The sequence below is a fragment of the Canis aureus genome, chromosome X, assembly GCF_053574225.1.
Source record: "Canis aureus isolate CA01 chromosome X, VMU_Caureus_v.1.0, whole genome shotgun sequence".
Taxonomy (NCBI): domain Eukaryota; kingdom Metazoa; phylum Chordata; class Mammalia; order Carnivora; family Canidae; genus Canis; species Canis aureus.
Window position 1 is genome coordinate 42,347,593 of NC_135649.1, and position 13,257 is coordinate 42,360,849.

The window sequence follows — 13,257 nt, forward strand, 5'->3', positions numbered from 1 at the left end:
CTGTGTCTGATATGATGGTAGAAATCAGTGTAAAATGAGGATTTATCCCTAAGCCAACTTCCTAAAGAATTCCCTGTCCCTTTATCCAGAGAACTTTGAATTATACCATTCATTTTTGCATTCACACTAGATATTTAGAGTCTGCATTTGTGGGTCTAGGGTTTTCTTAAGTCTCTGATACTGAAATGAGTTGGAAAAATATACCATTGTCCATTTTCACGGGCTCGTTTAAAGTGTCTCATTCTTAAAGAAATACGTGAGCTTTTATTTTACTACTTGAGATTGGTAGTACCTTTATGTCAGTTTTAATGATAGATTGGTATAATTGTAAAATCGAGAAACAGGTAAAAAGAGAAAGTAGCTCCAAAAACTGCTATGGGAGCTCTTTATAATCTGTGTGCTGCCCATAGTACTATGGTGTCTTATTTATTGGTTTTTGCGTAATTTCAGCATTTATCTATAAATATATCTATATCTATGCTAGGCAGATATATATTTTATGTAAAAAATATATATGTATGTGTATATATAAAGCTATATTTTCAGGAAAAAAATGCAAAATATCTTTCTTTTCAGATGTTTACCTTTGTGACAAAGAAAAGTACTTTAAAGGTTCATCAAGACATAACTGACCATACTGAAAGTAGCACCACGTAGCTTTCCAACTTGGTTTTTTTTCCTTTTGTTTTTTGTCCAGACCTATAATGGAGCCTTTCTTGAAATTTATTTTTTTTATTCTTTATATTTCCTTTGCATTCAGTTCACTAATGAGCTGGAAGAAAATCCACAATTAATAGATCCACCATCTTTCTTTATGTGTCTTTACGGATTTACTATTTAACTAAATATAAGAAATTGCACATTAATATTTTTGGCTCACCTTGTCAGAAAAACAAAAATTCAACATTAATATTTTTGGATTTTATTGTTACAAAAAAAAAAAATCTTGACCACCAGAATAGTTTATCAACCAGTGAGAATCCACATCTCTTCATTTGAACGTATTCTAAAATATGCCAAAATAATAAGTACACTACTTTCATGCTACAAGTATAAGATGGACTTCTACATGTGTACATATGGCTTCAATGTGTTTTCCCATCAAGACTCCCATGTATGTATTCCACGTGCGCCTATTAAATAAATCTTCCGTAATCAGTTGAAAGTTTTTGGTTTGGAACATTATAGTAGAAATCATTACACAAACAGAAAACACGTAAAGCGATACTAAAATCTGAGCAAACACGTATTATACATCTACTCTAATAAGCGGCTTTTCTCTTTGACTAAAAGAGGGGAAGAGACTTGATATAGAGAAATTTGTGGGGCTTTTTGTTGTTTGGTTTTTTGTTTGTTTGTTTGTTTAAATTATTTATTGATTCATGAGAGACAGAGAGAGAGAGAGGCAGAGACATAGGCAGAGAGAGAAGCAGGCTCCCCATGGGGAGCCCTATAGAGGACTTGATCCCAGGACCCAGGATCATGACCTGAGCCAAAAGATGCTCAACCACTGAGCCACCCAGGTGCTCCCAAGAAATTTGTTCTATAGGCAATTAAGCAAGCATTCAGCTGATATGTACTACTGGAAAAAGCATTTTCCAGTTTGCCTAGCAGACCCAGAAACTAGCCCTAGAAGACACTGGGAGCCCCAGTGCCCTTGGGACCTGTTTTTTTTTTTTTTAAAGATTTTATTTATTGATTCATGAGAGACATGGAGAGAAAGGCAGAGACACAGGCAGAGGGAGAAGCAGGATTCCTGCAGGGAGCCCAATGTGGGACTTGACTCCAGGACCCTGGGATCATGCCCTGAGCCAAAGGCAGATGCTCAACTACTGAGCCAACAAGGTGCCCCCTGGGACCTGCATTCTGACCCAGCAGGCGTCTCTCCTGGCTCTTGGAGCCGGTGCCCCCACCTCAGCCTGTAACCTCCTCTGGACATCCCCAGGCAGAACTGGCTAATAACTTCATGAAAACATGCCACAGGGACAGTAGGTTTAAAAATGCAGGTACTGTAGTCATTATGCCTACCTTTTTTCCCGGTTTGGGGGAAATCAGCCTAAAATATTTCCATTTCCAGTGATGCCAGGAACTAGAAATTTCCAAAGCTCCATCCCAAGCAGGCGGACCTGCGGCGCCTGCTGTGGGGTGCAGGCAAGGGGTGCTCGGGGATGGGGAGTCTCTGGGCCCCAGTGTGGGCCCTGTTCCCCTGCTGACTGCAAAGGGAGACAGAGGGGAGGAGAGCCCTCTGCTGGCGGTTTGTGGGTCTGGCTCCTACCTAACCGCTTCCGTTTCTCTGGGAGAGCCTGACCACACCAAGCCCACGCGGACTCTTTGATTTATTCTTTGCAGGTTTCCCGGGTCTCCAGGGCCCTGCTGGTCTGCCTGGTGCCCCAGGCCTCTCCTTGCCTTCGATCATAGTAGGACAGCCTGGCGACCCTGGGCGACCAGGGCTAGATGGAGAGCAAGGTAAAGACAGGAAGCCCCAAAGCCCCAAAGAGGTTTGGCCTTCACCTTTTGTCCGCATTTTGGGGGAGGTCCGAATTCAGTCCGGCCCCATTCCTATTGCTGGACATGCATCGGCCTGCTCGGCCTCACATTCTTCCCCCAACAGGAACACAGGGGACTGGATCGGTCTGTGTTAGCTCAAAGAGTTCAGGAAAGTCCAGGCACTGGGACCCCACTCACAGCCAGGGAATATTCTCGGCCCTGGGAACAGGCTTTGGCTTCCTAGCAGCCCTCTGAAGTCTTCAGCGAAGGCCACTTCCTGCTCACCTGCACTCATTCCTCTTCTGATCTTATCCCTAGGCCGCCCGGGCCCCCCGGGGCCCCCGGGGCCCCCTGGGCCATCCTCCAATCAAGGTGACCCTGGAGACCCTGGCTTCCCTGGAGTTCCTGGCCCTCAAGGGCCCAAAGGAGTCCAAGGAATTCCAGGTTTCTCCGGCCTCCCTGGAGAGCTAGGGCTAAAAGGTATGGCTGTGTGGCTGGCTGTTGGCCCCTTTCCCACTCCACAGTTAGAGATGGCCCCTTCCTGTAGCCCTATGAAGAGGGGCCAGCCGATCGTGCTCTTCTCACCCTCAAATCTGCCCAGCCTCAACCCCTCAGTTCCCCCACCAGCACCACTGTGCCAAGCCCTGACTGCTTTCCTTTGGACTTTGCCAGGCATGAGAGGTGAGCCTGGCTTCATGGGGATTCCAGGCAAGGTTGGGCCACCTGGAGACCCAGGACTTCCCGGGATGAAGGGGAAGGCAGGGCCCCAAGGTGAGTTGAGAGCACATGCCCGGCTGATTCTGAGCTCGAGGGACAGGTCTGGGGGTAAGGTGCTGACAGGAGCCACTGCTCACCACACCAAGAAAGCCTGGATGCCTGAGGCGTCTATGAAGCTCCTCCAGGAAGGTGAATTCCCCACCTTGGGGACCTCTCAGCCTCCAGCAGCTCCAGGAACTAAAGGTCACGGTCCAGCCGCTGAGCTCCCCTCTGTGCTCTTCCTGAATCAGCAGGCACACTTGGTTTGTGCTCATCACCACTCACCCACGTGCTCCATCCAGAAATGAAGGACACTTTCCATCCTTTCCCGTCATCCCCTCATGCACACGCAACCTATCAGCAAGCCCTGTGGGCTGCTTCTCAATGCACCTCACATCTGCTTACCTCTCAGCATCTCCCTTGCTGCCACCAGGGTCCCAGGCACAGAAGGTTCTTAAGGAAATCACTGCAGTGACCTGCTAACTGGCCTCCTGGCTCCTCCCCATGGGGCATCTCCCCCAACAATCATTTCTCTCTACCAGGTGGTCAGAGAGATCTAAGACATAAATCACCCACTGGCTTCCCATAGCAGAAGAATAAACTCTGGCTCCTAGAGTCCCATATGACACCTCCCCTTCATCCTCATCATCAGTCCTTCCTCTTTTCTGTTCCCTCCTCTTTGCCACACCAGCCTGGTTAGCGAAACTGGTTGACCGCAGGGCCTTTGCACAGGCTAGTTCTGCTTCCTAGAATCCTCTAGCCCCACCCCACCCCCAGCTCCCTCTAATCCTTTAATGGTCTCAGCTTTAAATGTCACTACTTATAGGAGGCCACTTAGCACTCTTTCTCAAGCAGGTTCTCTACCCCAGAGCCCCCTCACTATCCCTGTCACTGCATTGTTCATTTCCATTGTAGCACTTCTCACAACTCACAGGACCAATGGTATTTGTCAGGTTATCCATGTTTCATCTTTATCACCAGACCGTAATCTCCATGATGGTCTGGCTTCTTCATTGCTCCAACCCTCAGTCTGCCAGGGCTGTGGCACATAGTAGACACTTCAGAAATGTTTTTTCAATAAATTGGTAAGCACATGGGCTTATTTGGCTTCTATTAGCAAATCGACAGGCCAGGCTCAGGATCCTAGGCCATGATGCCCACTGTACTTCCAAGATCGGATGCATCCCCTTGGCCTCCTTGGCACTGTACTCTGACCAGTGAGGGAGTGAACCAGCCATCCCCAGCCCCAAAACAAAGGCTCAGCCCCACCGCATTTGCTCACAAACATGTCTTGACTTGCCTACCATGCGCCAGGCCCTACGCCAGGCCTGGAGGAAACACAGCCTGTCATCTTCTGCCTTCAAGAAGCTACCAATTCCCTGGGGAGGCAGGTGGGTAAAGAGGATATCGGGTAAAGCATGCAGAGAGAGTCATCCTGGAGCTTTGCGGTGGAGACTGTGGGGACAAACAGCAAAGGTAGAAAGCTGATGATTGCTCGGTAGAAAGGAAGTCTTCTGAGGACCCATGCCAGCTGTCTCCTCTGCCTCCATGTGATATTTCCATCTCTCCTACTTGCCCCCAGGCTTTTCCGGACCCCAAGGTGCTCCTGGACAGACAACAATTGCAGAAGCTGTCCAGGTTCCTCCTGGACCCATGGGTCTACCGGGCATCGATGGCATCCCTGGCCTCACGGGAGATCCTGGGGTTCAAGGTCCTGTAGGCCTCCAAGGTAAGGAGAGCACCACCCACAGGAGATTTCTGGGGTGGGGGTGGTGAGCTAAGCTGACCTTGGATGGGAGGCTGAAGCCCCCCCCCCCCGGCTGGGATCTCCAGGTCTCAAGGAGCACCTCCAGCAAGCACTTCCTCCCTTCCTTCGCAAAGCTGCCAAGCTCCTCGCCAGGAAGGAGGGTCAGCAAGGGCCATCATACTTGGCTTTAGAGAATGTGTGGGCAGACCAGAGCAACTACTCCCGCCCCCTGGCCCCTCTGTGCTGGGCCGCTGAAGGCAGGAGGGAGTGCAGTGGGGATGAAAAAGCCGGGACTGGGGGAGCAGGGAACTCCAGCTTCTAATCTCAGCTGATGCACCTGCTCTGATAAGTTATCAGCTTCTCCCCAAGGGCCTGAGTGTTCTCATTTCGGACGTGGGGCTCTGACAGTTTCTGTGCATTGCTGTGAGGATGAGAGGAAGGGAGGGAGAAATAGGTGTGAGGGGGCTCAGAGGGGCTAAGTTCAGAGTGATGGTCCCACTACTGAGAAGCCCGGATGCCAATTAAGGGCTAACCTTAAAAAAAAAAAAAAAAAAAAAAAAAGACTAACCTAGCAGCCTCAGGCCCAGTGTTCTAAAATGATGGCTAGTGCACCCTCTCTTGGTAAGTCCTGGTCATGACATGCGAGTCCTCTAGGGAATGGTTCTCTTGGCGGACCTCCCACGTTGAGTGGGTGCTCCCGGCCTTCTCTGCTTGCAGGCTCCAAAGGTTTACCTGGCGTCCCTGGCAAAGATGGTCTCAGTGGAATCCCCGGTCCGCCTGGGGCTCTTGGCGACCCTGGTCTCCCTGGACTGCAAGGCCCTCCAGGATTTGAAGGTCTGGTGATGTCGGCACCAGGGGAGCAGTGTCTCTGTGAGGGTCTGGGGCTTTGGAGTGAGCCAAAATCTCAAATCTGAGGAACAGGAAGCAAAGTTTGACACCACTAGGAACCAGGGAAACCCGACTGCACTCCATTCGCTCCCACCCGCCTCTGAGCCTCTGAAGGATGAGAGCCCCGTATTCTGGAAGGCAAAGGACTCCTTCCAGGCCCCTTTCTGGGTTCTCTTCCAGCTCTCGAGAGCTATGACTGTCCTTTCGCATGGCCCCCTTCCCTGCACCTCCCGTTTCCTACTCTGGGATTCTGACGTGGATGGGAAGGGTGTGGTTCAAGGCCTAAGAAAATCTGAGATGAGGAATGGCTGCTACTTAACTCCCTTTTTAAAAACTGGGTTTTTTTTTTGTTTATTCATGAGAGACACAGAGAGAGGCAGAGACATAGGCAGAGGGAGAAGCATGCTCCCCATAGGGAGCCCAATGCGGGACTCGATCCCAGGACCCTGGGATCACAACCTGAGCTGAAGGTAGACGCTCAACCACTGAGCCACCCAAGTGCCCCTTAAGTCCCATTTCATATCAGAGATGGCAAATCAGTTGCCCTGAGTGGGGGACAGGTCTGAGGCTCAATAGAAAAGTGCTGTGATTAACAAGCCATGTCTGCTGTGGGCAGGAGAGAGGGTATGATTTTGCCCTGCTACTCCCAATTCTGCTTTTGCTGCCTCTGACCCAGCAGGTACTCACTCACGTCCTGTGAGAGCCTGCAAGGTCCAAGAAGTTGCCCCCTCTGCCCCCGCTCACCCCCTCTTAGAGGACTCGAGGCCCGGTGGCTGTGGGAGGGGAGCTGGATAGCATGCTTTTTCAAATAGAGACTCCGCTGCTGGATACATCTGAGTTGGCATTCCAGCGAATCCAGGTAATAAGGTTGCCGTGCAGATCCAGTGAGCTGACGTGTGTGTATACGATGTGCCCTGCTCAGTGCTCGGCGCCAAGTCAGTAGGCTGCTGTTATGAGCAGCTCACGCCTTTTCTGCTCTCTCCCTCTCAGGAGCTCCAGGGAAGAAGGGTCCCTTCGGGAGGGCTGGAGTGCCTGGGCAGAGTGTGAGAGTGGGCTACACCTTGGTGAAGCACAGCCAGTCAGAACAGCTGCCCCTGTGCCCTGCCGGGATGAGCCAGCTGTGGGTGGGTTACAGCTTACTGTTCGTGGAGGGCCAGGAGAAAGCCCACAACCAGGACCTGGGTGAGTACTGACTCTGACACCAGCCCTGGCCCTCCACCCTCACGAAGATCAGGAGCTCCTCTCCTTGGTCCTCCCAGCCCTGGGTGGGCCCACTGGTGGGTAGTGGGTTGTGAGCACTAGCTATTGCATCAGGCCGATCTGAGTCTAAACCCTGGCTTGACCATGGACTGGCTGGGTACTCTGGACAAGTTTTTCCACCTCTCTGAGCTTCCACTTCCACCTTAAATGGAAACACAGCTAATTCCGGTACCTATCTCACAGGGCGGTGGAAGAATGACATGAATCACTCAACATAAAATGCTTTGGACACCGTTTGGCATGTTAAGCATCCATTACACTTTAGCGATTAGCAGCAGTAATAACACTAATATGACTTGTGGGGCAACAGCAATTACCCAAGAATTAATTGTATTGTCTACAGGTGTGCTGACTCTGAACCACAGACTATTAAATGCTGGTTTTACATAGTAGATTAATTAGGGAGTCATTCTGCGGCTTATAAAAAGATTCCACTCATTATCAAACTTCCCTGGCGTGTTGAAAATAGGATTTGACCAACAGACACCAGTGTTTGTACAGTGTGCCAGGATTGAAGGGAGAGCCATCCCCGTTCGGGCACAAGCGGTGGGATGTCAGTCAACCTGACTAGTCCAGTCCCAGTGGCGCTGGGGACCATCTCAGCCCCACCACTCAGCTGGACCTTACTGGCTCTTGCCCACTTGCTTTCCTTCCAGGTTTTGCTGGCTCCTGCCTGCCCCGCTTTAGCACCATGCCCTTCATCTACTGCAACATCAACGAAGTGTGCCACTACGCCAGACGCAATGATAAATCCTACTGGCTCTCCACCACCGCCCCCATTCCCATGATGCCCGTCGGCCAGGCCCAGATCCCCCAGTACATCAGCCGTTGTTCGGTGTGCGAGGCACCCTCACAGGCCATTGCTGTGCACAGCCAGGACATCACCATCCCGCAGTGCCCCCTGGGCTGGCACAGCCTCTGGATTGGGTACTCCTTCCTCATGGTGAGACCCTGCCCTGTCCCCTTCCCCAGCATAGAGGCGCCCTGGGAGGGTCCCTTGGGCTGGTTCATGGGCCCCAGTGACATGAGGTAGGTAGCACAGAATGCGGAAAGAAGGAAAATGCTTGTCTTGACCTTGGCTAAAGAGCAGAGGGCAGTTCTGTTTGAATGATGGGTGATCTTGAGGGTGAGTACAAAGGAGCAGTTTGTACCCAGTGGTCCAGGGGTGAGAATATCTATGAATCACTGGCAAAGGCCCTAACATTTAATGCCTGCTTCAGTTATGCTGCAAGCGAGGGAAAGAGGAGACACCTGATCCCCGGTGGACAGGCTGTCCCCACTCAAGGCCGGGACACACTCTCATTGCCCAGGCTGGGCATGGGGACTCTTCCTCTTCTTCCTGCTGGCCCAGCACCCTGCCCCCACCTGGCCACCATCATGTCCTCCTGAAAGGCTCAGATGAGGGCCTGCTGTGTTTCTGCATCCTTTCTGGGATCTTTCTGCTTCTCCATTTTGGTGGGAAGGCTGTATGTCTTGCGAAGAAAGAGCTGAGAACATCTGTAAGCCCAAGGAGGAATCAGGTCCCTCATACGACATCCCGTGAATATCAGGAGACATTGAATGAGGAAAAGGTTAAGTTTAGGGCCAGAGTAGCTCCCAGGGAAAACCAGTGTGGCATCCATTGAAGGACCCCGCCTCACCAGCACTTCCTTGCTAAGTCATCAGAGGTGAGTTGATGAGAAAGTGTCTGAAGAATTACCAAAGCCTGAGGCTTCCTCACATTGGTTTACCACCTGCAATGAGGTACTTCCTTATTTTTCTCCGTCTACATGAATTGGGCAGTTTATCCAACGTAAAACAGGATCGCTGTACCTATCCTTCTATCCCATCCACCACCCAGACCAGGAGATAAGTCGAAAGGCCCCTGAGCTTCCACAAGGAGTGGTACAAAAGCTCTACAAAATCGCATGTGTTTTGCTCACAAGAGCACTCTTAAGTCCTTATTCAGGCTTTCTTTACTCTTACTTTACACATAATGCTAACATTCTAGAATATCTATTTCTTACTGAAAACCTGTAGCTTTGGTAATTTGGACTGCCTAGTACGGCATCTTGAAGCTATAAGGCATGCCTACTAAAAAGGAGAAAAGAGGGATAAAATGATTAAAAGGTGGCCTAAGAACCTACGAGCTGTGTCCGTTGGTATGGGGCTCCTCCACACCTGCCCAACACAAAAAGCAACATTCACAACAACAAGCCTGAGTCATGTGCAAAGCGCAAAATACACAGCATCTGCCATTAGTAAGGCAGGGCAAGCGTGTCTCGTTTGTTCCAGAAAGTTCTCCAGGTGAGGATCAAAACAAGGGAAGCTTTGATACTTCATGTATCAGGGTACAGGAAAGGTCACTTATATGGAGATGAACCCTCTCAAACTTTTGTTAGGCAAGCCATCCCTGAGCGTCCAGCTCGGGCAGGTGCCCCATTGGCCATTTGCTGACCTGGGTGTGTATGAAGCCTCTTCCTCGCTGGCTGTGGTCCAGAGAATAACCCAGCTGACGTGAAGGGAGAAGGGATAGAGAGCAGAGAGACAGGGACTGCTGGCTTGTGGGTACAGTGACTGGCGACTATGGGTTAATGAATGACGTTGACATTGTATGCTGAAGGGCCCCAGAAGTGAGGGTCAGGAGGTTGGGCCAAATATGAGGCCCACTTGGGCCAAATATGAGGCCCACTTGTACACAGCAAGCAACAAACACTACATGTTGCCCTAAAGGGTGTGGAACAAATCAACAACATAAGAAGTTCTAACGAAGGTCACTTCAGAGTAAGCACTATTCCTAGATATGCTGGGAGAAGGGCCCACAGTTTAGCCACTTGGAGGCGTACTGCGCGCTTTCTCTTCTTGGAGTACACAAAGGCTCTGAGAAGATCTGCATTCTAAAACCTACTGAATCTTCCTTAATCCAGCCTTTCTCAGACCCACCTGCCTGTGGGGATTTTCTGGGAGGCACTGAACATACCTCAGAATACAGTGGGATGCCAGCAATTAGGGGGGCACTGGCGAAGATGTACCCACTTGCCCAAACGCAGTGGGGTAGGAGGGCACCAGGGGGCTTGGAGGGGATGCTCTTGGCCCCAAAGGGCAACGAGGGAGGTGGAGCAGTCCCTAGTGCTATGATACAGTTCTGGGTATTCTGCGTAGATGCTGGAGCTGAGCTGATCCCCCGGTGGCTGTGGCAGGTGCGGCTCACACGCTGACTCTGTCGTTTCAGCACACTGCCGCTGGTGCCGAGGGCGGCGGCCAGTCCCTGGTCTCACCGGGCTCCTGCCTGGAGGATTTCCGTGCTACTCCTTTCATTGAGTGCAGTGGGGCCCGGGGCACCTGCCACTACTTCGCCAACAAGTACAGTTTCTGGCTGACAACCGTGGAAGAGAGGCAGCAGTTCCGGGAGGAACCAGTCTCTGAAACGCTCAAGGCTGGGCAGCTCCACACCCGAGTCAGCCGCTGCCAGGTGTGTATGAGAAGCCTATAGGAGGGGGCACCTGCCACCCTGTCCCCTGCTCTGCCCTCCATCACACAATAGGTCACCTCACAAACCCAAACAAGCTGAAGAAAGAAGGCCTAAAGGCCCTTTTGCTCATCCGTCAAGTTGTACATTGGAGTCTTCCGGGGGCTGGAATACTGGCCACCGACCACCCTGACCCTCAGGCCCGGCCGGTAAGCTCCCCCTACTGAGTTCTGGTGTCCCACTTCAGTCAACCTGGTGCTACCATTTGATTCGGATGTTTGCGTGGTTATTCATGGCTACCTCAGAAAGACCTGCGGGGCTACTGCTTTCTTAGACTGCTAGCTCTCCCATCGCCTTGATCAGAAAGCCCTTCGTGACAGCTGACAAGTCATTTCTTATGTCCAGAGATCACCACACATTTATTTGGCTTAAACCAGAACCTGGTGTTTCCACATTCAGAAGGAAAATTCTCTAAGCATTCGTGGATGGCTCCAGCCTGCATGAGACAAGCTCTCTCTCTTTAAGGGGATCCACCGTGTCTAGGCAGGTGGCAGAAGACCTGGAACAGGGTGCCAGTAGCCCAGGGGGAATTATGATTCCTTTGAGAGTGAGCAATGCTGGGCCCCAGAATGCTTAAGGAGGGGCTTGTTAACTTCATATAGCCCCAGACAAATCACTTCCTCCTCGCTGGCTCCCTCCCCAGCCAGAGACCTAGGACTTGGCCTCGTCCAGAGTAGAGCAGAGGATGCACCAGATGCAGCCAGGCCAGTCCATAAAGGGAAATGAGAACCACAACCTTTTCTCCCAGGCTGGGGGCAGTAGAGAGGTGGATGGATAAGGAGGTGTGATTTTTGCTTTTGACTCGAGGAACAAAAAAGGCAAAGCCCTTGTCTCAGTTGCTCAGAAGTCCCTGCTTTATTCCAAATGCCATCCAGATGTGTGCAGTGTGTCAAATTGAAGCTGCAGTGTGTTGGGTCCTTTGTGTTCTGAGGCTGTTGTTAGAGACTTCCCATTAAAATGTCCATCCAACTGCCCTTTCACAGGTAGCCTGTTAAACTATTTTAAGACGTTTGTAAACCTCATAAAAATCTAGCATACTCCTCTCTTTAGCAGTTGGCAGACCTAAAGCAAGTGTGAGTTGACTATAAAGGGTATTGTATTCTGTTCAGGGGGAAGTGTTTTAACCATTTCCTCCGATTATCAATTTTCCAGAATACTTAGCTATGTTAACATGAAACGATTCCTTCCAGGTGATTCTGTTTCCTTAAATATTATGTAAACCGTACCAACACAAAGTATAATTAGTATAATCTGAATTATTGTTGCCTTCACTTCCTGAGTAATAAGCATGATGTCAGGTTTGTACATTGCAAATAAAAGGAATCAAACATCAACATTTGACTCTTTTTACATTCTCTGATGAATACCTCTCTAAAGCCCATTTTGCTCCAATTTGTGAGTGCCCCTCAGAGCCAGTTACTGCAAGCTGAGCTTTATAACAAACGTTGAGGTAGGAAAAATACAATTAACGTCAAAGGGCAGAAGGCAACAAATCCACAACCAGTTTCAAAATAGGCTGACAACTGTTTTTAGCTCTGTCCATGCTAGAGTTCAAGAAACAGGTTTCCATACTTCTGGGGCTTCAGGATCCTTTATAGATAAATCAAAAGTAGGGAAATGTTGGGGGCACCGGGGACATGAAGTCAGTTAAGCATCCAGCTCTTGGTTTCAGCTCACATTGTGATCTCAGGGTCATGAGGCTGAGCCCCCGTGGGGCTTGCATCCAGCGCAGAGACTGCTTGAGACTCTCTCTCCCTCTCCCTCTACCCCTCCACCGCCCCCACATGTGCGTGCTCTTTCTCTCTCAAAAATAATCTTTTTTAAAAAGTAGAGAAATGTTGAGGTTGTTAAAATCAAACCCAAGACATATATGCATAATTTGTATATGCATAAAATATATCTTCTGGATGGATAAACAAGAAAGCAATGACACCGGGAGCATTCAGGGAATAGAACTGAACTGTGGGGGGAGAGACATTGTCACTTCATACCATTTTGCACCTTTTGATTTTTGAACCACTGGAATAGATTAGCAACTGGAAAAAAAAAGAATAAAATGGAACTTAAGGAAACAAGTGTTCTAATATTCCTGTATATACAAGCAAAACAAAACACAAACTTTGGTTGGGTGCTAGCTTTCAAGCTAGTGGTTGCTGGCCTCCTTGGGAGTTGATGAGGATGGGGGTGAAATGCACACAAATTAAGAGGGAAGGAGAGGAATATGGGAAGACACAGCTTGGGCTTGAGGTGCATCCTCACAAAAGAGGGTTTAGCAAAGCCAATTTGATGAAAATGTGCTCTAAGATTTGTTATGTTGCTCATCCTGAAATGGTTCAGAATTGCATTTGCTGCACGGATTAAAAGTTCCCACATGAATAATTTTTTCTAATTATGGCTGTCAACCAAAATGGAGTCTAAGTCAAACACAATTTTTTTTATTTCCCCCAATCAACTATTTGTTTTTTTAAAGATTTTATTTATTTATTTTACAGAGAGAGAGAGAGAGAGCACAAGGGTGGGGGGAGTGGCAGGCAAAGGGAGAAGGAGAAGCAGACTTACCATGGAGCAGGGAGCTTGATGCAGGACTCGATCCCAGGAACCTGGGATCATG

The 13,257-nt window shown here is 49.7% G+C and overlaps 1 protein-coding gene across 7 annotated transcripts in view; it reads left to right on the forward strand.

Annotated features, from left to right (window-relative positions):
* COL4A6 (collagen type IV alpha 6 chain) overlaps positions 1–11,980 on the forward strand; it is a 286,475-nt gene extending 274,495 nt beyond the window's left edge. For 6 of the 7 annotated variants that reach the window (XM_077889763.1, XM_077889759.1, XM_077889761.1 and 3 more), the window contains 8 exons: positions 2,350–2,466; positions 2,806–2,967; positions 3,160–3,258; positions 4,826–4,972; positions 5,708–5,824; positions 6,869–7,060; positions 7,795–8,081; positions 10,350–11,980. In XM_077889763.1, the coding sequence (XP_077745889.1) occupies positions 2,350–2,466; positions 2,806–2,967; positions 3,160–3,258; positions 4,826–4,972; positions 5,708–5,824; positions 6,869–7,060; positions 7,795–8,081; positions 10,350–10,610 (1,382 nt within the window). In that variant the 3' untranslated portion in view covers positions 10,611–11,980. The remainder of the gene's footprint in view (positions 1–2,349; positions 2,467–2,805; positions 2,968–3,159; positions 3,259–4,825; positions 4,973–5,707; positions 5,825–6,868; positions 7,061–7,794; positions 8,082–10,349) is intronic. The other variant, XM_077889762.1, reaches the window with a different exon arrangement.
* The last annotated feature ends 1,277 nt before the right edge of the window (positions 11,981–13,257 follow it).